Source organism: Xiphophorus hellerii, chromosome 3 (genome assembly GCF_003331165.1).
Source record: "Xiphophorus hellerii strain 12219 chromosome 3, Xiphophorus_hellerii-4.1, whole genome shotgun sequence".
Taxonomy (NCBI): domain Eukaryota; kingdom Metazoa; phylum Chordata; class Actinopteri; order Cyprinodontiformes; family Poeciliidae; genus Xiphophorus; species Xiphophorus hellerii.
Genome location: NC_045674.1, coordinates 19,427,239 through 19,452,295, shown reverse-complemented (window position 1 = coordinate 19,452,295; position 25,057 = coordinate 19,427,239). Strand labels below are relative to the sequence as shown.

General features: G+C 36.7%; 2 protein-coding genes and 1 long non-coding RNA gene across 3 annotated transcripts; 1 reads left to right on the top strand and 2 right to left on the bottom strand.

Annotated features, from left to right (window-relative positions):
* Positions 1 to 2,058: 2,058 nt before the first annotated feature.
* On the bottom strand, positions 2,059 to 6,935 carry LOC116717278 (uncharacterized). Its single transcript, XM_032558524.1, has 8 exons — positions 6,822 to 6,935; positions 6,618 to 6,690; positions 6,138 to 6,521; positions 5,930 to 5,974; positions 5,693 to 5,813; positions 5,464 to 5,538; positions 4,693 to 4,771; positions 2,059 to 4,582 (listed from the first exon to the last, which is right to left on the bottom strand). Exons 2-8 carry the CDS (start codon positions 6,688 to 6,690, stop codon positions 4,508 to 4,510), a joined length of 852 nt encoding a protein of 283 aa, XP_032414415.1. The 5' UTR covers positions 6,822 to 6,935; the 3' UTR covers positions 2,059 to 4,507.
* Positions 6,936 to 9,212: 2,277 nt separating this feature from the next.
* LOC116717279 (uncharacterized) lies at positions 9,213 to 13,411 on the bottom strand. The gene is made up of 6 exons (XR_004338718.1): positions 12,642 to 13,411; positions 12,463 to 12,523; positions 11,466 to 12,287; positions 10,567 to 10,641; positions 10,227 to 10,305; positions 9,213 to 10,112 (listed from the first exon to the last, which is right to left on the bottom strand). It is a non-coding gene; the product is annotated as an uncharacterized LOC116717279 (long non-coding RNA).
* Positions 13,412 to 14,966: 1,555 nt separating this feature from the next.
* LOC116717277 (TBC1 domain family member 15) lies at positions 14,967 to 24,982 on the top strand. Its single transcript, XM_032558523.1, has 10 exons — positions 14,967 to 15,391; positions 17,081 to 17,266; positions 17,413 to 17,531; positions 18,655 to 18,758; positions 20,940 to 21,007; positions 21,084 to 21,230; positions 22,485 to 22,575; positions 22,693 to 22,841; positions 22,934 to 23,075; positions 23,156 to 24,982. Exons 1-10 carry the CDS (start codon positions 15,178 to 15,180, stop codon positions 23,322 to 23,324), a joined length of 1,389 nt encoding a protein of 462 aa, XP_032414414.1. The 5' UTR covers positions 14,967 to 15,177; the 3' UTR covers positions 23,325 to 24,982.
* The last annotated feature ends 75 nt before the right edge of the window (positions 24,983 to 25,057 follow it).

Genomic DNA, 25,057 nt, shown 5'->3' with positions numbered 1-25,057 from the left:
TAAGATGACAGCTGACCAGAATCCGGACCCGACGACATCCATCCCAGGGTCCTCAAGTTGTGAGCCGAGTATTTGACAGCAGAGCTACGACATCTCTTTGACCTGCCATTAAGGCTGAAGAAGGTGCTGAAGATTTGGGAGATGTTCTGTATTGTCCCTGTCCCAAAGAAGGGACAGTCCATTTACCTCTCCAACTTCAGGCCTGTGGCACTATCGTCAAATGAAGATCGTTGAGAGACTGGCTCTACAGCACTTCAGACCTGTGATGAGTGTCTGCCTGGATCCTTTGTAGGCCGACTTCAGCGTGGACGATGCTACTTCACAGAGCTTTTGCCACCCGGATAAACCACACATCACAGTGAGGATGATGTTTTTCTACTTCTTGTACCATCCTATCTGTGATGCAGGTAGATCAAGACCTGGGGGCCTGGATTACTGATTACCTCATTAACAGGCCGCAGTGTGTCAGGCTGCACGTCTCTCTATCTGATGTTGTGGTGAGCAACAAGGGCACACCCCAGGGAAGTGTATTATAACAGTTTCTTTTTACACTTTCCATCTCTGACTTTCACTTCAGCTCTGGAACAAATAACCTACAGAAGTTGTCAGATGACTCCTGTATTGTTGGCTGCACTACAGATGACAGGGAGGAGGAAGACAGAGACTTGATTGAGAGCTTCACTGGATGGTGTGAGAGTTATCACCTCCAGCTTGATACAATTTGAGCAGAAGGCCCCACAACCCTGTTTTAAGAAGGGGTGATGAGGTTGAGATGGAGGGTTCCTACAAGTACTTGAGGGAGCAACTTAGCAACAACTTGGACAACACTAAATGCCTCTACAGGAAAGGTCAGAGTAGGCTGTTCTTTCTGAAGCTCAGGTCTTTTAATGTGTGCAATAGGCTGCTGCAGATATTCTACCAGTCTGTAATGGCCAGTGTCTTTTTTTTTTGCTGTGGTGTGCTGGGTAGGTGGTAATGGGTCACACAGCATCAACAAGCTAAGTAAGCTGGAAAGGAAAGCCACTTTGGCTATGGGACTGGAACCGGACAGTGTGAAGGGAGTGACCAAGAAAAGATTGAGAGGGAAGTTAAAGGCCTTCATGGACAATCCCTCTGATCCTGCTGAGCTTAGGCAGCATAGGAGCTCCTTCAGTCACAGACTCATTCAGCTCCAGGCCTCAGAGCAGATCGGAGGCTCATTTGTGCCATCTGGCTCCACAACATCACATCACCAAAATAATATTCCTGATTATACATTGTTTTATTTTGTTGCTATTTCTTTTGCTGCTATGTCAACTGTTATGGGGGATTAATAAAGTTATATCCTCAACAATTGAAAATTACCTTGTGCATCAGTTTATGCATAAGGTAAAATTTGTATATATCTTTATATTTGCTTGAACTTTTATCACCTCTGGTCTGTCTACTTTTTACTGCCTTCCCTGTTTACAAGATGTAAGCAACATTCATGTTAGAAGAGCTTTGCTGTTCTATAGTTATTGATGACAAAATTAAAGCACACCTCAGATTGTGCTAGTATTGCTAATAGTTTTTTTCTTACTTCCTCCTAAACATACAGTGTTGCCATTGACATCGGTTTTACACAACTGTTGTGTTGTAGAAGAGAATTAGCAGATCCACATTTTTACTGTTTATTTCATGCATAGCTACAATAACACTAAACTCAACTTCAAATTATGGACAATAAATGTTATGAATGCTAGTTGATTAGACTGTTGCACATACACGTGGGTGTGCTGACAAACATGTTCAGGCTGTGTGTCTTTTCACGTCTTCCTGTGGTTTTGAATAGACCCAAGAATTCTAGAGAAAGCAGAACTTAAAGATGTTCTAGCTTACTTGGTAATATTCAAAATAAGTTCCTTGATATAGCTGCCTCCTAATAGTGAAAAAAGTAAGCAGCATTTGCTGTCCCAAGGTTAATCAGTCAGCCGAATTAAGGGAGATAAAGAGTGAGGTAAAAGCAAAAAGAAAATCTAACATCACAGAACTTATTTACTGAGCCCACACTTAAAACGACAGGTTTTTGCCAATGGCAAAGGGATTCAAGCAGTTTTATTTTAACCATTCTATAATCCATTTCAAGCATCAACATACTCACAAAACAAGGCAGAATGAAAAAAAAAATGCAGTGTAAGTCACCGGTTATCTAAATTATTATAACAAGTACACAATATACATTTTGAAACACTAGTAGCTACAGGGCTTGAACTTTTGCAGTTTGTTGTGACTTTTCAAACATTGAAAATGAAACATTTTAACCCAGTGGCACTTTATGATTGGTTTCAAGCAGTAGATTCCTCATATGTTTCATTTTGACTCAGAAGTTGGAACATTCAAACTCTAAATGCAGAAAATGAACAAACAGTCCAAGTGGAAAAGTCACATGTTTCTTACTCACGTTAATTACAAAAATACAGGAACTATAAAATTAGATTTACTAATATTGTTTTTAAGAAAACTGACTTCTGATTTATATCAATTTGAATGCTGGCCACATCCACATTGAAGAGAGTGCACACACTTATGTAAGCACATTCTTTTTCATCACTATTATTTTCCAAATTAAATTTCTTCTTCAATCAAAATGTGAACATCATTAGTCAGCCTAAGTTATTCCAAGAGTTGTAATGATTTTTTTTATATCTATTGTATCCTTCTCCTGAGACCAGGTCTGTGACCAATTTATGATATAGTCCTAACTTTTAATCAAGTGACTATGCCAGCAAAACCAATAATCATAAATCCAAATAAGTAAATAAATCTAAGAACTCTTACAACGATGGCCTTTTATATTTTGATGCTTCCTACAAATGCAGGCGTAGGACCTTCTGCCAGCAGCAACATATTAGGTAAGTGTTACTTGACTAAATTATGTCCAAGTAATGTCTTTAGTGTGTTGCTTCTGAGGATCGATGAATGTACACCAAATGGTCGTCTTTGAGCCCTTTGTTACTTTAATACTCTGAATGACGTTAGCTACCCAAGCTGCATCTGCGTTTAAAACAAAAGAAAATTTAATTTTGATTCAACTGTTTGAATTTATAAAAATGATCCACTTCCTGCTTGTGGTGCTACAGTCCACATAAGACTGAGATAAAACAGGGTAGCTCCATCTGAACCAAAACAATATATATATTCTTGTCAAAGCAAACTTTTACTCTAACCTAATCAGTCACAGCACAATCTACTATAAATCAACAATCTGCTGCATTTAAGAAGGAGCTAAAGGATGTTGGACAGGTTTTGCTTCATGAGTTTATAAAATGCAGCATCGTTTAAAAAAAAATCCTTGGCTGTTTCCACTTGCAAGATTGTGTAATAGAAAATAAGGAAGGCAGTAAGATGAAGCATGTCAGATCAGAGCATAACTCTTTTCTCCCTGTAATTCTATGATGTTTCATTGGTATTTGTGTCACCAGTTAACTATTACGAACTGATAACTGGTAGCAGTCTTGTTGAAAATGGAGCAGTTACTGAATTACTGGCAGCGGACCTGTTCTGTAGACATTATTATGTATATCAGAACATAATGCTGCTTCACAGTATTTGCATTTTAGATCACAACTACAATCCTAAAACTTTAGTTTGTTTATTCAAAAATACAGCTCACAATTATGAATATACATGTGTGTGTGTGAGTGTGTTCAGATAAGACTTTTTTGTCAGATGGAAAATAATATGTATTAAACTTTCTGTTAAGCCCACATTTCTGTATTATATATATATATTTTTTTCTTTTTTTAGCATAACATTCTAATCTCAAATGTTTTGTTTTCATGAACTGTAAGCAGAAAGTCTTTAAAATTAAAAGGAATAATATAAAAAAATACAATTGAATTTGCCTTGTATATATTTATTTATACTTTTATTCTTCTCTTGTAGCTGTATTACAAAATTTCAAACTGTCACAATTTGCTTAAATTTTCGAAAATGATATTTTTATAAGCAATGTATAAAAATGTAATTTTTAACATGTTGACTGACACTAGTTTACATCAGGTTACAATCTCTTTTATATGAAGATAACTCCATGTACACAGTACTATATATTGGACAGTAAAATTAGCATTTTTATTGCCATTTAAAAACAAACATTACTGAGGTTTGTTTGTTTTAGTTAACAAAGAGACAGGTGGCAGACTTTAGTTCTTGATTCTTGAAAATCCTTATTGAAAACCCACACAATTTATTACAATCTACACAGCACATCATGTTGTCAGCTCATTTCATATTTGTGAGATTCTGGATTTTTTTTTATTATTGAAGCCTTGCCAAGTGAAGGTGGAAACGTTCATCTCTTAGCCAAACCGCATTGGTCACATTGCTGAATAAAGTTCCCTTTTCATTAAACTTTGGAGTTTCCATGCATGTGCTGCAAACCAGTGCATCCTTCTCAATCTAGTTGACACATTTAATCCTTCTTATTGAACAGATGCATTTGAAAGCTAAATACAATACTGTAGGATGAAAGCAGATGTTTTTTCTAAGTTGTATAGTCCACATTTCCATAAATATTTTCTACGGTTTCCACTTGTTGGTCCATCTGATTTGCTGATGTCTAAAATGAAAGGAGAAAATGTGATCAAAGTTAATTTTAGATAACTACTGGACATGCCTTGAAGTATTGTGAAGATTTTAAAATCAACTATCATTGTAGATACAATATACCTGCAGATTTAAGTAAACAGGTTCATCAATGACTTTTGCATCTGGAGGCATTTCATTTGACGTTTTACAAAATGGTTCACTAGAAAAAGGAGAAAACGGAGAGTTTCAATTTTAGTTAAATTATTGGGTAAATAATTGTGTTTGAAGTTAGTTACTAAGCTAAGAAGACAAAATGTATAAATAAACACAAACATTCTCAAAGATTTTGTTTCTGTAATTCTCAAATTGTGATTTTATTTAATAAGAAAAAACAACCTAGCACACTATCAATTCCACCTACTGATGGCTCAAAAAGCAAAATGAAGGATTTGCAATGGCCTAGTCAAAGTCTGAGCCTATTTTCAATGGAGATGTTATAGCATTGCCCTATAGAGGCCATTCTTGCTACATCTAGTAGAGTGATAATTGTCCCAACAGACTAGTGGTCAGCTGTTCCCACAAATCAGCTAACGGCTGTTAATTATTTAGCTCTCACTACTTTTTGAAAGCATTTACTTATTTGACTTCGTCCACGGACAATTAAGGGAACTATTACCATCAATAACGCCACAGAACCTCACTGAGGAAAAATAACAAACAAGCTCTTTATTAAATTCTATCATTTTGAAATATCTTTTTATGTTTATTGAGGTTCTTTAAGGCTAAATTTAAGAAAGTAAAGCTGACAAAACCGAAGCTAAAGAAATCTATAAGATGGCAAATACTTTTCATAGAATAGTATAATGCAAGAAGATTATGTTAAGATTTAAAAAAACAAAAAGCAAGCAGGACCTTTTGCGTGGGGTTGACAATGTCCGTCTGAAGTTTGCATAATATCCAGATTCCTGACGGTTCATCATGTATGACCTGGGATATTGAAGATAATTACGGAGTAGTGATACACATGATACTCTATTACCAGCTGGGACATAGTATATAGTATATATTATATATACTGTATATGCAAATGTTTATTGTTTAATGGTATCTACTTGTAACATCAGATAAAATTGCTGCTTACCTCTTGTGCATTTTGTAAGCTACTATCCCAGCTGCAGCAATGATGAAAAGTCCGAGAAGTGGCACAAAGATGGTCAGATACAGCTTTTTGTCATCGTCATGCACATCAGGCATGGCTCTCGCTGTGAACAATAGTCATTTTCATGAAAGAAGACTAACTGGAGATTTTTACATGTCTGTATTTGTTTCTGAGAAACAAACTGAATAAATAAATAACTGAATAAATAACAAAAATCACTTGTTTCAAACTCAATTGAGGGATCATCTCTGTGACTTAGGGAACCTGTGAAAAAAGTAAAAAACAAAACAAAACATGTTTTTCCAGACATTTGGGGAAATATTGATTTGTGTGACTGATAACTAGAAAGACTCAAATTAATCCAAATCGTGACTGTGACACAAAAACCTTTAAAGGTTTAAACTGGTGAAATGAAAAACATACTAACTTAAATTCTGTCCGTCCACCTTAATGTTCACATGGTGTTTTTTGAAACTGTAGCTGTCGTTCCGTCCAGAAACCCGCAGGTAGATTGATGGTTCACTTTTCATAATATTGATGATTTGTAGAGAGCAGTTTCCATCTCTGGCTTCTCCAATTAGTTTTGTCCTACTCTGGAAGTGTGGATCTATGCAAGAGGAATTAGGATGAAACGCAAATGCCAGGTTGTCGTTGTCTTTCTTGCTGCAGCTACTGCTCCCTTTTGTTTTCCAGTAAACTTTAATGTTTGTTTTTTGTTCTGGAGGAGCTTCAAATGTGCAGAATATGATTATATTTGAGCCTTTTGTTGCATTTATGGTCTGATTCAAGTATATCTTCCAGCGAGGGTCATCTGTGTTTTAAAAACAAATGAAAAAATGTTTGTCAGGCAATAAACTTTTTGTATACACACACATACGAACACCCCTACATACATATATACACAAACCTTTAGCTTTTGCTATGTCTTGTGATAGCAGTATCCATATTAGACTGAGATAAAAAAGAATGTGCATCTGCATCTGGTGAAAGAATGCATATATTTTGGTCAAAATAGGAACAAATATTTTAAAAATCCATATTACAACAGAATCTAATTATAAAAGATCAATTGTATCAACTGTATCTATTGTACAGTAGATAAAGTACTTACAGTGGAAACGGCCCAGATGCTGTTGGGAAGGTAGTTTCTCTGGGTCTGCGTTACTTACTAAGCATTGGTGTGGAAACTCTAGTTGTGGGTTTCCTGTTGCACAGTTAGGTAATAGGTGAAAAAAGGAAGGCGACTAGAACTGAAAAATGACACTGTAGCGTCACCACCTAAACTGCCGGAGAACTTTTATTTATGTACTGTGACAAAAATAACATTGCTTTCAACTTGAATAAAAGCTCCCACTGCACTTCTGACAACTCAGTTTGAAGTTTTACTGGTGCATCCCACATAATGACAATTTATTTTAAAAGATTTATATTCTGGTAATCCAGTAATCCAGTACTAGTGGAGCAGGAGATTAACTTGTGACGCTGCTGAAGAGTTCATGACCCCCATTGCTTTAAAAGCAGCCTCGGTTTGCGTTGCTGAGTCTCAAGTCTCTCATCTTTTTTTCACAATTCTCCGTTGTTTCTTTATAAGGTTTAGATCAAGCCGGTCTACTGGTCGTAGCAGCACAGTGATCCCAACAAAGATTAAAAAAAGGTATTGATACTTTTGGTAGTTTGGGCATGCGCCAAGTCTTATCCGAAAGTGAAACCATTTAAACGACAGTGAAGATGCTCATGCATCTGTGAGCATCTCTGATGTTCTAGGATTTTGCTAAGGACACATCATGACATGTAAACAGGTTTAATTATATAGCCTTCTTAATGTCATGACCATACAGGAAAGTGTTGGCAATTGTGGGCTTCTTTAACTGCTGTCTGACCACTCTGGGTGTCTTCTTTTTACTCTCTGGAGTGGGCCTCAATAACTCACCAAACTCTGTGGTATTTTTCCACTGCGTGTGTTGCAAGACTCAAACTGCACGTCACTCTCACAGGCAGTGCAAAAGATCGACACAAGTCACAACAGACATGTTTGCTCAGGACTTAGAACCTAATCTTTTCTGTACCTCGCCCTCCTATGCGACTGATGAGATACAAAAATTTGAGGCACTTTAGTCAAAAAAATATGCCGTTCCCTCTGGAAAATGCAAAAAAAAAATTTGGATATATTTTCAATTTCTCAGAAGAGCATCTGAGATGAAAAACTTAGTGTTCTCAATGTTTATTCACTTGTTTATTTCACATAAATAGCTACAGAAAACAATTAATCTATTATCACTTCAGGCAACACTTTTGGTTCTGGTCGCTACAATTTTTTTCTTTAACTTGGTTGGCTTCTAATCATCCAAATTGATCCTGGGTCGGACAAAATCCCTTATTCTACCCCAACAGTTTGCAACACTTTAGGGCAGTGGTGTCAAACTCCAGTGTGTCCTGCCACTTGTAGCTGTCTCTCTGCTTCAGCTCATCTGGTTCCAATATTAGCTCATGAGCAGAGCTCTGTAGAGCTTCACTGCATGCTAGTGAGGCAGTCTCACCATTTAAATCAAATGTGTAGAACAAGGGACGCAGCTGAAATCTGCAGGACTCCGGCCCTCATGGAACGCAGTTTGGGAACACTGTTTCAGAACCAAACAGAAACAAAACAAGCTAATTTATTTCCATTAAACACAATATTTACAGACACAAGACAACCACCAAATGGACACAATGGATATTAGGAGATAATACAATACACAAAGAGCACTATAGGGATTTTTTATTGTGAAAACGTAATCTATAATACACATATTTTAAATGTAAGTGTAAAAATCAACATAATTAATAGAAATAAAGGCTTTCAAACATTCATCTGTGTGTAGTTAATCTATATATTGTTAGTTTTTAAACTAATCTTTTAAAAACTTTCTATATGATGCATTTTTAACACATTTAACTGATAGTAGTTTACATCTGGTAATAATGTCTTTTATAATGATAAATTCACGTACACAATGCAAAATACTGGACAGTAAAATGAATGTTTCTCATTGCTGTTTAAAAACAAGCTTTACTAAACCTTCTGTTTGTTTTTGGTTAATGTCAGACTGTGATACAACAGAGAGGCTGAAGGTGGCAGACTTTAGTTCTCAATGCTTGAAAGTCCTATTGGTTACATTCTACAACACAACACATAATATTGTCAGGTGATTTTATATTTGTGAGATGCTGAACTTTCTGTTTTTAAATCTTTCTCAAGTGAAGGTGGACAGGTCTATCTGTTAGCCAAAGTTCATTGCTCACATTGCTGATGTTATGATCCGTCTAGAGGTGGCCAGGTCATAACCACTTGGCCGCAGCAAGTTGGCTGCTTGAGATCCTCTTCAGATCTCAAGCTTCAGAGCTTGAGAGTAACAGGCTTCAGAGTGAGCTATAGTGCTGAAAACAATAAACAAAATGAAGCTATGTGTCAAGAAACGGTGCGGTGAGGGGTGGTGAGGCAGACGCAGCAGACCCAGGTAGGATGAATAAATAATTTTAATGACGAATGTCCCAAAAAAGTCCACAAATAACCAGGCAGCACGACTGAGCAGAAGCCAGGGCTCAACGCCGGAGGCAACTGGTAAATTGACTGGACAACACGAAGGACTGAACACACATAAGACAAGGACCCGACAAAGAACAGACACACAGGTGACACTAAATACACTGGGGGTAATCAGGGAACAAGAAACACCTGGGGACTAATCAAAGGGAGACAGGACAACACTGAGACACAGATACACAGGAAACTCAAAATAAACACACAGAAAAACACAGATCCTGACACTATGTGAACATTAAAACTTACTGATTTGAAAGTAAATAAACCAAATGACAAAAACTTACCTCCCTAATTAAGAAAAACATGATAAAACAAACATAAACGGCAGCCAACTCCTACAAACTCCAAGAACTTTTATGAAGAGTTTTTGACAGGAAGACAGTGAGGCCGGTTGAGATGAGCTGAGGATGGATGGCAGGAAGTCCGAATCAGAAGTTTTTATATCCGTTACCTCCAGTAAGCCACCAATTGGACGTCTCCACCGTCTTCTGAGAGCCAATCAGAGATGGGCACCTGCACGTCATGTTTGAATAATTAAGATGCGACGCCAGTCCTAACAGCTGGATAAAGTTTCCTTTTCATTAAACTTTGGAGTTTCCATGCATGTGTTGCAAACCAGTGCATTCTTCTCAATCTAGTTGACACACTTTCGATGCTTCTGACTGAACATATGCATTTGAACACCAAAGACGACGCAGGAAAATACAATCCTTTAGGATGAAAGCTTTGAGACAGATGTTTTTTCTAAGTTGTATAGTCAACATTTCCATAAATATTGTCTACGGTTTCCACTTGTTGGTCCATTTGATTTGCTGATGCCTAAAAAGAAAGGAGAAAAATTAGATCAAACTTGGAGTTGGTTTTAGATTACTGGACATGCCTTGAAGTATGCTAAGGATTTTAGACGTAAATATTGCTATAAATACAGATTACCTGAAAATTCATGTAAACAGGCTCATCAATGACTTTTGGATGTGGAGGCATCTGGTTCGATGTTTTACAAAATGATTCACTAAAAAAGGAGGAAATAGGGAGTCTCAATTTTAGTTAAATTGTAGGGTAAATAATTGTGTTTGCGTTTACTAAGCTAGAAAGACAAAATGATATAAATAGTATTCACAAAGCTTTCTTTATTACACATTAATGCTTTAGATACAAAATGCAGTTTTCGATTGGTGATTATGGTTCATATGATTATTGGAAACATGCAAGTACTTTTTCATAGAACTGCATAATGCAAATAATTTATCTTGTGAATTTTAAAAAGCAGAACCTTTTGGGTGTGGTTGATGATGTCTGTCTGAAGTTTGCATAATATCCAGATTCCTGCCGTTTGAACATGAGTGACCTGGGATATTGAAGATAAGCATTGAAGACCTGTTATTTGTAACTGATGCAACAAAAAATCCCCACTTTGGATTAGATGATTAGATAAAGTAATTATCTGTTATAGAGATGCAAATACTTGAATCAGGTATTTACATACAAAACACAGACGCTTTTTGTCAGTGTCTGATCTTAATCAGACAAGCATTTTCGGTCATTTCTCTGTTAGGAACTCCTAAATTAGGTTTATTTATGTCATGAATTGCGGATGTTGAGGTGGTGAGGCAGACGCTGTAGACCCAGGTAAGATGAATAAGTGATTACAGACACAGTCCAGCAACGGGCAGCACGGCCGAGCGGAAGCCAGGGCTCGACGCCGGTAACAACCGTTAAAACGACTGGACAACACGGAGGACAGAGCGCACATTAGACGAGGACCCGACAGAGACACAGGTGGCACTAAATACACACGGGGTAATTAGGGAACGAGAAACACCTGGGAGTAACAGAGGAGAGAACAGGACAACACGGAGACACAGAGACACCGAAAACTCGAAATTAACACACAGAAAACACAGAACATGACAATTTACTAAATTCTGCAGAATGAATATGGGAAAATGTTATTGCTTTTTACAAATTCAGGAGTTTACATCTTTTTCATCTTCAGTAGAACTGCTTTTTAAACTGTATGATCTGGACCAAACACGTCCCACCAGCGCTTCACTTTAGTCCCATAAGGGTAATGACCAAACCATATGTGAATATCTCTTAACTTATCTTCATATATATCAATTTCCAAATGTATTTTATCTACTTGTAACATCAAACAAAATTGATGCTTACCTCTTGTGCATTTTGTAAGCCACTGTCCCAGCTGTAGCAATGATGAGAAGTCCGAGAAGTGGCACAGAGATGGCCAGGTACAGCTTGATGTTCCCATCACCATGCACATCAGGCATGGCGGTTGCTGTGAACAATAGTCATTTTCATTAAAGAAGCCTTACAAGATTTTTATATGTCCGTATTTGTTTCTGAGGAACAGTCTGAATAAATGACATAAAGTAAATAAAAAATAATTTATTGTAAATTCAAATGAGGGATCATCTGTGTGACTCAAGAAACCTTGAAAAAAAAAAAATGTTTCCAAACATTTAAAGAAAACTTAATCTGTATGATTGCAAGCTATAATTGCCTGATGGAATCAAAACTTTGACTACAATAGAAAAACTTTAAATGTTTGAACAAGCATAAAATAGCTGGTAAAATTGAAAATATACTAACTAAATATTTTTTCATCCACATAAAATTTGACAGCATGTTTTTTGAAACTGTAATTGTCGTTCCATCCAGAAACTCGCAGGTAGATTGATGGTTCACTTTTCATAATATTGATGATTTGTAGAGAGCAGTTTCCATCTCTGGCTTCTCCAATTAGTTTTGTCCTACTCTGGAAGTGTGGATCTATGCAAGAGGTGCTAGGATGAAACGCGAATGCCAGCCTGTCGTTGTCTTTCTTGCTGCAGCTACTGCTCCCTTTTGTTTTCCAGTAAACTTTAATGTTTGTTTTTTGTTCTGGAGGAGCTTCAAATGTGCAGAATATGATTATATTTGAGCCTTTTGTTGCATTTATGGTCTGATTCAAGTATATCTTCCAGCGAGGGTCATCTGTGTTTTAAAAACAAATGAAAAAATGTTTGTCAGCAATAGATAGATAGATAGATAGATAGATAGATAGATAGATAGATAGATAGATAGATAGATAGATAGATAGATAGATAGATAGATAGATAGATAGATAGATAGATAGATAGATAGATAGATAGATAGATAGATGTTAAACCTTTAGCTTGTGATAGCAGTATCCACATTAGACTGAGATAAAACAGAATTGGGAGCTGCATCTGATGAAAGAATGTATATATTTTGGTTAAAACAGCACGTTCCAGCACGAATCTAGCAATAAGGGTCAATTAAAGCTGTATTTTTAGTACAAAAAGTACAGCTTCTTTATGTACTCACTGTGAAAAGGACAATGATGAGCTGGCTGGTTGCTCTTTGACTATTATGTCTAAGCACTAATGTGAAAACTTGTTGCACAGCTGGGTAATAAGTGAAAAAGGAAGGCAGCTATGACTGAAAAATGGCTCTTCAGTGTCTCCACCTAAACCACAGAGGAACGTATACTCATGTATTGTGACAAAAATAACTTTGCTTTTAGCTTCAGTTAGCATTGAAATAAACTGGGTAGTTTGAGGTAGTTTGAGGTTTTACAGCTGCAGGTGTATATCAGACATAACCAAGTGAATCCCTCTGTTTGGCATGAACTTATATATGTGTTTCACTTTTGAATTTAATTACTGAAGGAAATTAATGTTTTATTAATACTCTAGTTCATTGAGTTTCACGGTAACACTTTATTTGACGGGGTGTGCATAAGACTGACATTTATTTACCCATTAAAGTGACATTATTTACAGAATCATGCAAAGCTGGCTTTTAATGGACTTTCAATGCAACTTTTAGAGCAACTTTGCATTAAAAGTGGCATTATTTACCGATTGACATTTCAGGACAACGATCATAAACATTCATAAAGACTCCTTTATGTTTATGACAGTGTCATGTCAGCCTTATGCACACCCCATCAAATAAAGTGTTACCAGTTTCACTGTCATTCTATAGAAATCAAACAGTCGAATCAACAAATACAGAGAAGTAAAAGGAAAATCATAAATTATACATTTCTTGTTGACTTGGCTTTACAATTAACACTTTGTGTTGGTCTCTAACATAAAAGAACTAAATTATGTATTTAAAACCGAGTTAGTTGGTTTTGTTGGCTAAATTATCATTCATTCTATAAAATTAACCTGCAAGACAAAATGTTATTTGGATCTAACGTGTATTTGAAATACAGTGAGGTGATAATTTGCTTGCTTTCCCTGAATAAATAAGTTCCGTGTTCTGCAACCGCCAACCCTTTCACTGAGTGTTGTTAAGTGTGTGAGTTTGACCTGTCAGGAGGAAGTCAACAAACTAAGGGTGTTTCAAGTTACCAAACTGATGTGGTTCCACAAAAAGCTTGAAACTCCTGCACAGTTGAACTTTAGGCAGCTTAAGCATGTTTTTCTCTGCAGCCTGCATGTTTCCAGATCATTCTGAAATGACCTTTGTGATAGTCATTTTTGTGCCTGGTTGTTCATCATATGTGTATCTGTCTTTGCTCTGTAACAAACTGGAATTCTTTCGATGTTGTCGCCTTCTGACCTCCAGCATAGACTGCAGCTTCTTCACTGCCCTGCACAGGACAAACTCGGTTAAGAAAAGGCATTCACACATACTGACTTGAACTGCTAAGAAACATGTCAGCATTTTTGTTAATTCTTTCTCCACTTCTCAGGAAGTGGAGAAACATCCATATTTAATGTTAAAATGAGTCAAGATGAAAAAGGTCAAAGTTACATAACATGATACATTGGGTGATACATAGTTTTTTTTTTCATTTTACAAAAGAAGATCTGCAAAGGCTGGCATATATTTGTACTCATTCATTTTATCTGTCAAAGGTTTTTTAAGGTTAACCCTCACCTTCTTCTGCAAACAGCCAGATGTTGATGCTGAGCAGTATTTCCTCAAAGCCTTTACGGCTCAATGAAAATTTTGATTTCAATCTGAAATAAGTTTTTTTCTCTTTGAGCCGTATTTTCAGTTTGGTCCTTGTGTTGATCTCATTCAGTGGAATTGGAGCGATTTTTAAGGGTCATTTAAGTGGTCATTTACCACTGAAAACACCAAAAAAAACAACAACAAAAAAAAAACACCCAACATTAAAAAAGTAGTTGTGCTTTCAAGAAATCGATAATGTAGGCAAACTAGTTTTCTTTAGACACATTTTTACAGTCAGGATTCTGTAAAGACAATTTGTCCTTAGTTTTTTTTTCAGATTCTATTAAATTTACCTTCATACCACAACCTCTTCTCCCCCCCCACTTCCCAAAAAACTTGTAATCAGGACAATAAATGTATTAGTGGTTTTATATATTCACTGTTATGTGCTGCAGGGGTTAAACGACTACAGGCCATAATTAATTATGTCAGTGTTGATCCTCCATATATTGGTAATCAGTTACACTACTATTTTTTTCTTTTGTTTTGCTATTAAATACAAACTTGTATGATACATTTCTTGTGTATGCCTCTCTGTAAATACTTCTATCAAATTATTTTCAGTGTGTAATTACATCGTAAAGCCACTAGATGGGGGCAGTGCGACATCCATGCTACTCCCTAGTGAACTTTGGATCATAAGGAGGGACTCCACCTGGAATGTGGGCTAAACTTTAAAGGTACAGTCATATGACTCCCAGTTGCATGAATGTGAGAAAAACAGAGCTGAAAATGCTGCCTGGGGAGCATTTTGTGGGCCGGATCTTGACCCTGCGGGAGCTGACGCTTGGCCCACTTTAGCGCTGACCCCCGTAGATAAGATGTTGGGAGTAAACCTCCCGGGATCACGGCAAACTTTAGTGCGTGATCGCGAACTCTACATACATGCATGGAAGATTTGCACTCTAACGGGAAAACGCCACTGACGGTAAGGGAAGATCCGGGCAACATGAGCCGACAACAGGCAGAGATCCCCCCTCGGAGGAGAGTAGCAGCGGTGAGCGCTCCCGCTCTATCCGCCTCACGGCTTACCTTACCCGGGGTCATGGACGCAGAGGGGAGGGTCGACGAGTCCAGACTGAGGATGCACATCTTCAAGAACGGTATGTCACTATAAGTGTTAATAGCATGAAAAGCTGAAAAAAAAATATTGTAAGTTTAGGTCAACATTGAAGCGAGTCTTTGTTAAAGTGCAGCTCATGATGCAGCTGCACTAACAACACTTTCTCACACAGATAAAAACCCTGAGAGGTTATACATGTGAGCTCAGTGTTGAACTGCAGTATCGCGCTTTTCTTGTCCTCAACATGCTTATCAACAATTTTATATTGTGTCAATCCTTTTTCTTGAGGTTTGGTTACTGGTATAGCAAGCTATATAAATAAAATAAAAAAAAGAAAAGGAAAGGAAAACAAACTTTCTAACACATCACCAAATTGCTGGACCTGTTGCATGGATGCCGGATGATTTTGCTCCATTATTAGTAGATATTGTCTTATACAAATAAACTTCTGAAACCTCTGGGATTAGCATTTTTGCTAAATTAAGCAATTTTTAAGACCTGGTGAAAACATGTATCCTACTTTATTCAGTGGGTCATATAGAATCCAAGAGGATAATGTATTTTGTTGCTGATAACTGTTTAAACAATAGAGGTATAAGCATATACTACTAGTTATATTTATACAGTATGACTTTCAAAACAGCATTTGTATTTGACTCTTTTTTTAAAGAGATTAAGAGACCATATTTGATTGATTTATTCTTAAATCCACTGACAACTTTCTTCAAAAATTCTTTAAGTAAAAGATCTGATTTATAGGCCAGATTTTCCACATCACTGTCAGGTTCACATATTCAACCTAATAAGTAGAAGGAAGCATTCTTGCACTGAATTCAAAAGACATGAATAGAATAGATGTAATGCACGTAGAGATGCTTTACAGATGAATGTGCAGTCTGAAGAATTCAACAAATATTATCTCTGTTGAGATACACTGTGACCTTTGATCCCAACACCAGGAAGTCAAATGATGCTTTGCTTCAAGCATTTTGTTTCAGTCACAATCAAACCATTCTCCTAATGAGTCTGAGATTTCTTTGTACGTGCATCAGATTCCCCTGGGAGCAGAGTACCTCAGCGTGACCACTGTGATAAAATAATAGAATTTATTTCTTTTCATTAAGGAATCTCTGATATAAGAGAACAGAAATCTCAACAGTTAATGTATGAGAGCTAAACACACAACAATACCTCTGGATGCAGCAGAGTGTAAGTTGGACCTTCCACCTGAACTCGTTAAAAAAAGCAGGCGGCAGACATCAGAAGTTACCAAAGAGGCTGTGGGATGCCACATCACATGTCTGTTAGCAGGAATGTTACAGCTTACTCTCTGTTTCTGAGGCCTCACTGAACTTCATATTCCAGCTCTGCCTAAAGATAACCAAAAGAAGATCCAATTTTCTACATTGTTTGGATCAATTCTTTTACTTTTTTTATTTGGTCTAGGATGATTTTTTTCCCCAAGAACAAGAACAGGACACATGTCACTTTCTGCTTTACCTAACATATCCATTTATTGGTTAACCAAACATATTCAACTGTATCAACCCCTTGTGCTGGCCTGCGAAATGTATTTCCTTTTTGAATTACATTCAAGGACTGCAAATGATTCACACACTGCACTTTGAACACACCTTCCTTAACATTTTGTTTACATTTGTTTACTGAAGTGTTGTACTTCTCATATCCTCTCGCTAGATGAATTCAACTATCTTTTATTTGGGTCTAGGTGGTGTGTCTCCATCAGAGCGAGGCCTGGCTTGGCGTTTCCTGTTTGGCATGTACCCATGCAGCTCCACCGCACTGGAGCGGTCTTTGCTGCGGGAGCAATTGTTGGTACGTTACCAGGTCATGAAAAGGAGGTGGCAGCAGTTTCTTCCCTCAGCGGTGCGGATGCAGCTCAACGGCACTGATGGTAAAGGTCCAAACATGCACAAACTCTGATATCAATGGGAAGCAGATGACTTTCATTTCCTGCTCTGATCCCTTTTGGCTCAATCTATCTCACCTCTGCCACATTTTCCTTTCTGTCCCCTAAACACCTGTGCTGATGTGACCCAGCCGAGTTGCTCGCAGCGGTTCGGTACTTTGACCAGAGGGAGGCACAAACCCAGCAGCAGGACCAGGATCAGTCTGAGGAGGTGAAGGACAGACTGGCATTCTTGGAGCTTCAAGCTCAGGTTGATATAGTTTTTATTTATATGTATAAATGTCTTAAATGTGTTGGTGTAGATCACAGGTGTCAAAGTCCAGTCCTCAAGGGCCGGTCTCCTGCAGTTTTTAGATGTGCCACAGGTACAAAACACTGGAATGAAATGGGTTAATTACCTCCTCCTGTATAAATCAGTTCTCCAGAGCCTTAATGACCTAATTATTCTATTCAGCTGTGGTGCAGCAGAGGCACATCTAAAAGTTGCAGGACAGCGGCCCTTGAGGACTGGAGTTTGACACCCCTGGTGTAGATTAACCCTCACGGTTTAGAATAGTTACGCTCTTTTAACCTGGGCGTGGTGAAGTTGATCTGTTTAGGAAAGCGACCAAACAGGATCTAATTATGTTAAACAAACTGTCATTTATTTACTCAGGTATCATTTGACATCTCCTAAACCCTGAAGGTGAGGGAGCTCCAGCTCATGTTAGGTCATGTCATCTCATTCCAACAGCTTACTGTCTTCAGCCCTTCTTTTTTTTTTTTTTACATAAAAAGGAAGTTTATAGAAAAGAACATAATTTTAATCAAACATAACAAGCTGAAATCAAATCAAGCGATATTCGTATGAATTGAAAGATAAAAAAAAATGTAAAGGAATTAACCCTATATCCTTGCAGCCAGCGAATCATGTGACCCAGTTTTATCTAAGATAAGCAACCAAAGCAGCTCCAAATCAGTTGAGCACATCATCAATTAAGGAATGATGAAAGTTGTGAAATTCAATACAATGAAAATATTAGTATAAATTTTATTTAAACTGAATGTTGTCACAAGCCAAAGATGGTTGTGACAAAACAAGACTTAAAGCTGCAACTGCAGGAAAAAAGGATTCTGCATAGCATTGAGCCAAGAGCGGTGAATTCAAAAGCATGTATTTGTAGACTTTTATTTTGAAAATTTTAAAATGTGTATTATTCTCCTTATACATCTATCTTGGCATCTACCTTGGCATCTATCCACTACTGCAATGTGCAGTAAGAAGAAAAATCCAAAGAGACTAATTCTTAAAAACATCGAGGCATGTGAAAGTTTTTTCAAAGCACAGTAAGACAATTTTTTATTGACATAGTTTTTACGTTACTTTTTAACAGATACTGTTTGAGCGCATCACATTTGACCTGGAGGAGCTGCGGGAAGCAACACGAATCATTAACAAGGACGTTCCCCGCACAAACAGAGACCTGAGCTACTACCAGTGAGTTTTTTTTTTCTGTAGTTATTGTTCTTGTCTTTATCAAATTTTGTGAATCTGCCGAGTCATTTTTTGATGAGGTGAAGGTAGAAATGCCACAAAGATAAAGGAGCACCACTGCCATTTTATGTAAAAATGTACACTTGTTTTCCTCCACTCGAGTTTGGTGGTAGATTTGGTGACAGTAAACCATTTGACACAAGTTCACGTCTCACTTGAACAAGGTGTGTCTTGTTTGAGATTAGTCATGCATCCTCAATTTGCTGTCCAAGTGTAAATTTGAGTTCAAGTGAGTGTTGATGCATTTTATTTGTCTATAAAGTGTACCCATGAAAATACATGACAGACACTGTCAAAAATCTGGACTCGTTACACTTTTTTGTGTGTCCAGAACTCTGATTACAGTTTGTTTGGATGTCATTGTTATTGAATTTGATATTTTCTGTCATGATTTGGTGTGTTTGGGTTTTTATAATTTCTTTGTGGTTTACATGTTCTACTCATATCAGGTCTGTATTTATTATTGCTTAATATTTCTCATTCTTATCATTTTTGTTTTAAAGGTCTTGCCGTACATGTTCTTTCTTTTGTATTTAGCTTTCTTTAGTTATTCTTGTCAGATTTTTCCTAGTTTATTTGTGTTTATTGTTAATTTTCCTTCAGTCTGTCTGTTTACCTTTTCTCCCAGCTGCACTTTGTAATCAACCACCTGCTTCTGGTCAGTAATCACACTCCTCTGTATTTAGATTCTGGGATTGTCTTTGCCGTCTGCTGAGCTCATTATAGGAGCTACTTCTAAGTGCAACGCTGGTAAAAACGTTGCTAAAGGATTAACAGAGGAGCCATGTAGTGATGACTTCCTGAGTTTCAGAAAGAACAAGAGCTTCTTAAAGAGACAAAGGCCCAATTTCAAGGCGTTAAATTACAATGTCAAATTGTCATATTTGATATATATATATATAGCATTTTTATAACAACTGAAGGTAACATAATTACTTGACTGTGCCATAAAATGGCACTATGTGCCAGGAAAATACATAATACTGCCCCTTTAAATTTTTTGGCTTAAGCTTCTTTGCCTGGGTCCTTTCTAACATCAAACATGACAGGCTTAAACAAAATCCAGAAAAAACTATATTCCAGTGAGGACAGGTATTTTGTGTATTATATTCTGAACAATTAATCAATATTAAAGTAAATAAAAAAGTTTTAGCCTTCACCCGATTTTTATCAGTTTATCTATTGTCATGTTGTTATTCACAAAATCTAAGATAAAAAAGATTAAACTGTTTTATACACCTTGTCATTGCACTTTATAAACTACATTATACTTATTGATATTTATCTGACCTTGATAATTGTTTTTGCTAATTCCCAACAGTGTGTTCTTTTTCTATGTGAATTCATGTAAAGTCACTTCTGTCACCTCTGCTAATTGTTCTTGCTGTTTTATAGAATTAGCAGTTTTAAAATTTTCCTAAACTTTCATTTGTATTCGACAGGATGATGCAATGACAACAAGTTAGATGTTTCTTTTTCACCTAAATGCGAGCGTCTTTATACTGAGGATAAATGTACAAAGGGCACATATTACATAGACAGTCTGCAGAATTGTGGTATTGCCTTTGAATTTTCATTATTTCCTAATTATTTTAAACTTCTGTAAAATTAAGATTTAAGAAAATGGCATTCTTTTTCTCAGGAAAGTCTGGATTTTACTATGTAAATATGTTTTAAAAATGTATTTCTGCATATCCGTGCCTTCCTTTCATTACGCCTGACTTTTCTCCCAGTCCTTTATGCAGAATATGATTCCAGCAGCTAGAATCCTAATACTTCTTCGATGTTTGTTCCCTGACGCATATCATCCCAAATTTCTTAGTTTAAATCAGCTGCTGGACTTATCTGTAGTTTAAAACGTGCCCTACATTACAATAAAAATACTTAATGTGATGTATGACCCTTTTAAAAGAGTGTATGCATTCTTCTCCAAACCAATTGTTACAAAAAAAAGAATGGGGGGAAAAGATGTGGGCAGATTGTCATAAATAACAACAACCAAAGAAAATACTAAAAACATTCCTTTTGCATTTTCAGGAGGAGTGTATATATAGTTTGTATCTAATATACTGAGACATTGGAAACTTAACAGATCTTCCACAAATCACTTGTTATTGTCTGCAGAGATGAAGGTTTAGGGAATCTGTTGGTCCTGAGAGACATCCTCATCACTTATGCTGCTTTTCATCCAGGTAATCAGACCGAATCAGCCCAAACTAAAGTTTATTTTTCCTCTGATAACTTTCTGTCTCCTTGTTGTTACGGCAGAAGTTAGCTATGCCCAGGGAATGAATGACCTGTGCAGCAGGTTCCTGGAGGTCCTTGACTCTGAGGTGGACACCTTCTGGAGTTTTTCCTCCTACATGGAGAAGTTCTCCAGGGATTTCATGGCTGACGGATTACGCAGAAAAATAGGTGAGATCAACAGAAAGAAAAAGCAATTTTGTTTGTAGCAAATGTCACAGCAGCAGCATAATTAGTTTGTTTCGTACAGTATTTCTTTCTCTTTTGACATACCTTTTTTTTTGCTTTAGATGTTATTGATTAAGACTCCTCCTTATGATGATAGTTTTTATGTTGACTTTAGATTGTGCTAATCTTATTTAAGATTTGAATTATGATCAATCACCCTTGCATTATTCAGACATTATTGCATTATTCATTAGTCAGACTCAACACAACCTAATATAATTATTTAAGAAGGTAAATGTGTGTTCATTTTAAAACCCTATTTAGAAAGGTCTGCTTAAATGTAAATGCTTGGTGTGGAAGATTTAGACTGTTTAGAGAGTCACTATTTCTCACGTTACCTTTTGACAAGTTAGTTCAGAAAAATAACCAGAACTCCAAAATATTTGGAATCATTATACAAGAAACCTTCAATAAATCCAATAAATCTTTTGTGGGCCATCATTGTGATATTTTAAAGAAATATACATTTTGGAAAATATAAATTATAGAAAGGTATATTTGAATTATAGGTTTTTCGATGGCCTTGCTCCTCCATCTGAGAACTATAAGAGGAGACACCAGAGGAGAATCGCTAAAAAATATTTGGACTCTCTCTCTAAGTATCAGATTGGTGAATTTATATACCACTCACTGTCAGTCAGGCAGCTCTCATCAGCAGCACTTCTTACATGAATGCTGCCAAGACCGAGCCCCTCCTTCTGCACCCTGAAAATATCAGGTAATCAGAATCCTTTTAGAAAATTCAGATTTCCACCTTTCTCAAGTTTCACAAAGCAAAAATTATTTTAAAGAACGTGTTAATAGTCTATACCAGGTTAGTTAATGCATGATCATATAATTTTATTTTCATATTGGGCTCTGTATAAGGTGGTACTGATTTTCACAGAATGGAGCTGCACAGAATATAAAAATGAATTTATGAAACCTGTATGTACCCAAAATCCTGTGATGATGTTTTGTTCCCAATTTCAACTGCAAAATACATTTGAGACCTCTAGTGGTTAAACACAGTAAATGACATTTTCCAGCTCGGAAAATTGTTTGTTTTGGGGGAACTATTAGAACATTTACTGTTTGCCTTCATTGCCAAACAGAAAAGTTTCTGAGTGATAGAATGTTGATCTGAAAGTTCAAATCAAGTCTTTTGTTTTGAAAGAGTTTGACTTGAGCTGGAAATGTTTACTTACTGTATTCCAGAGCTGGAGGCTGCTTTGCTGAAGGAGCTGGACCCTCCACTTTATGCTCATCTAGTCAAAGACAACATGGAAAGTTTTACATTTTGCCACAGGTAGAGCATTTGTAGCACATTTCACATATTTCACATACTTTGTTTTAATGACTTTGTTGTTTTATTTTAACACGAAACCGTATCTTTAAATCTTTGGTTTATATTCTTTGTGTTAAGGTGGCTGCTGCTGGGTTTTCAAAGAGAATTTGAACACAGTGATGCACTGCGTTTGTTTGAAATCCTGAGCTGTGACCATCTGGAGCTAATCTCACAGCAGGTTGACCGCGCTCGATATCAGGAGAGACTGGACCAAAAACACTACACAGGTGAAACGCTGGTAAAAAGCAGAATACCTGTGCTTAAAGTTCTCCTGTAAAACACCTAACATTGCTGTATCTTCACCTTACGATGTCTCCAGAGGACAGATCAGAGTCACCACGGCAAACCTTCAACACAGACTTCACCTTCGAGCTCTTCATCTGTGCAGCCATCCTGCTAGATAACAGAGAGTGCCTGCTTCGGTGCCAAGATGACGTGCAGCTAATCCAGTTTACCAGCAGGTTCGAGCCTGTAGCTCCTATTGGACACATTTGGATATGTTTGTCTTTTCAATGTATTAAAAACACTTTCTTTTTTGCAGTCTTCAGGGAAAACTGGACCTGAACAGCACTTTGGAGAAAGCAGAGAGTCATTTCTACAACTACTGCAAGCGGTGTGCATGGGATTATATGAATGGGCACTGCCGAGAAAACAGTAGCAAACCTGAAGACTTCTTTTATCAACTCCGTAGTTTGTTTGTCCTAAAGTGACAACTTTCTCACTAGCTATAAAATCACAGTTTTCTTCTATCTGACATTTTGGGGACATATTGTTTGATTTACTTCAGTTCGAAAAGAACACTTGTTTAATGCTGCTTAATTGCTTATAATTACTATTAATGTACACTATTTATTGAACGTTACTCTACAACTGTTGCAAGTTATTGTGTTTACAAATGTCAACAGCATTTAAAACTAAGTCTGAGCTTAATGGTTTTATGACTTTTGTATGTGAATTACCACTTTATAAAAGAGGGGTGTGCTGTTATGCAAGAGTCCTACATCAGCAATGTGTAGATGTGGTCTTTCCCAACAGCTGCTGTCTGGAAAAAAAAGAAAATGGTGGCTATATTTAAGGCCAGATGGCGAATGTGTTGGAGAGGCCAGTGCAGCGAGAATAGACCATGTAGTAACAGGGAAGTGAAATACACACCCACTGTGCCTTACAGAGGGAGTCTTGCAAAATGACTTATACTCCTTGAACTTTTCCGCATTTTGTCACGTTGCAACCTTGATGTGTTTTATTTTGGTTTCTTTTACGTTAGAGACCAACACAAAGTGGTCCATAGTTGTAAAGCCAAGTCAACAAATTATAAATAGCTACAAACAAAAATTTAAGCGTCACAATTTTTTGTATTCAGTCCTGTTCACAAGCAAACATGTACCATAACAACTCCTCAATTTAAAAAAAACCCAACAAAGCTGATTAAGTATGTGTGTAATTTAATCTAAGTATATAACAGCTGATCCTATAAATTGTTTGTTGATGAACATTAGTGAACAAGCAACCCTGTAAAGACAAAGGAACAAACCAGACAGAGCAGGGATGAAGTTATGGAGAAGTTTATTGGATAATCGCCTCCAGCAGTAGGTGCCTAAAATCCTAACACATGAATCCTTCTGCAAATATGCTGGTGGAGGAGTCATGCTGTGGGAAAACTTTGCTTAAGCAGGGAGATAAAAAAATTTAACCCAATTAAAGGAAAAACAGAGTTAAAAACAGGGTAATTCTGGAGGAAAACATGTTTGAGGCTGCAAACCACATTAACCTGTGGTGGAGGTTCATTTTTAGCAGGACAATGAGACTAAACCTAGATCCATATCTACAAAAATGTTTTATATTAAACCATATTACTCAATGGCTCAGTAAAAGAGAAAACTTTAATCCAATTGAAAATGTGTGGGAGAATATTACATTTTATAATCTCTGATGTTGAAGTTGGCTGAATTCATACCACATTTCAGATTTTCTAAACTTTTGAAAACATGTCCTATGTATTCCATTAAAGAAATTATACATTAAGTTACATCAGGTTTGCCTATCAATTAAACTCATAAAACTTAACTTTTGTTTTGCTTTATGTCATTTTGACCAAATTTGGAATTGGTTAGGAAAAACAATGCAAAAGAATGACCTTACATACAGAAGCACAACCTCAAGAGGTACAAAACTTTGTGTAACTTTGGCTTGAAAATATCCCCTGTAATGTTTTCCACAAATTGTCACTGTATGTTGCTTAATGTGTTGCCGATTTTTGCTTGGAGTTACTAACAAGAGTTGTAAAAACATTTGAAAAAAATTATTTCGGAACACTGTGTATCATTCATTTAACTGCTTGCACATGCAATAAAGCATGTGAGTAACGTTAGTGTTCCTGAGAAAGGCTTCTTTTTAATATTTCCTATCTTGTCTTCGAACAGTTAAGTCATTGCAACTTTCCAAA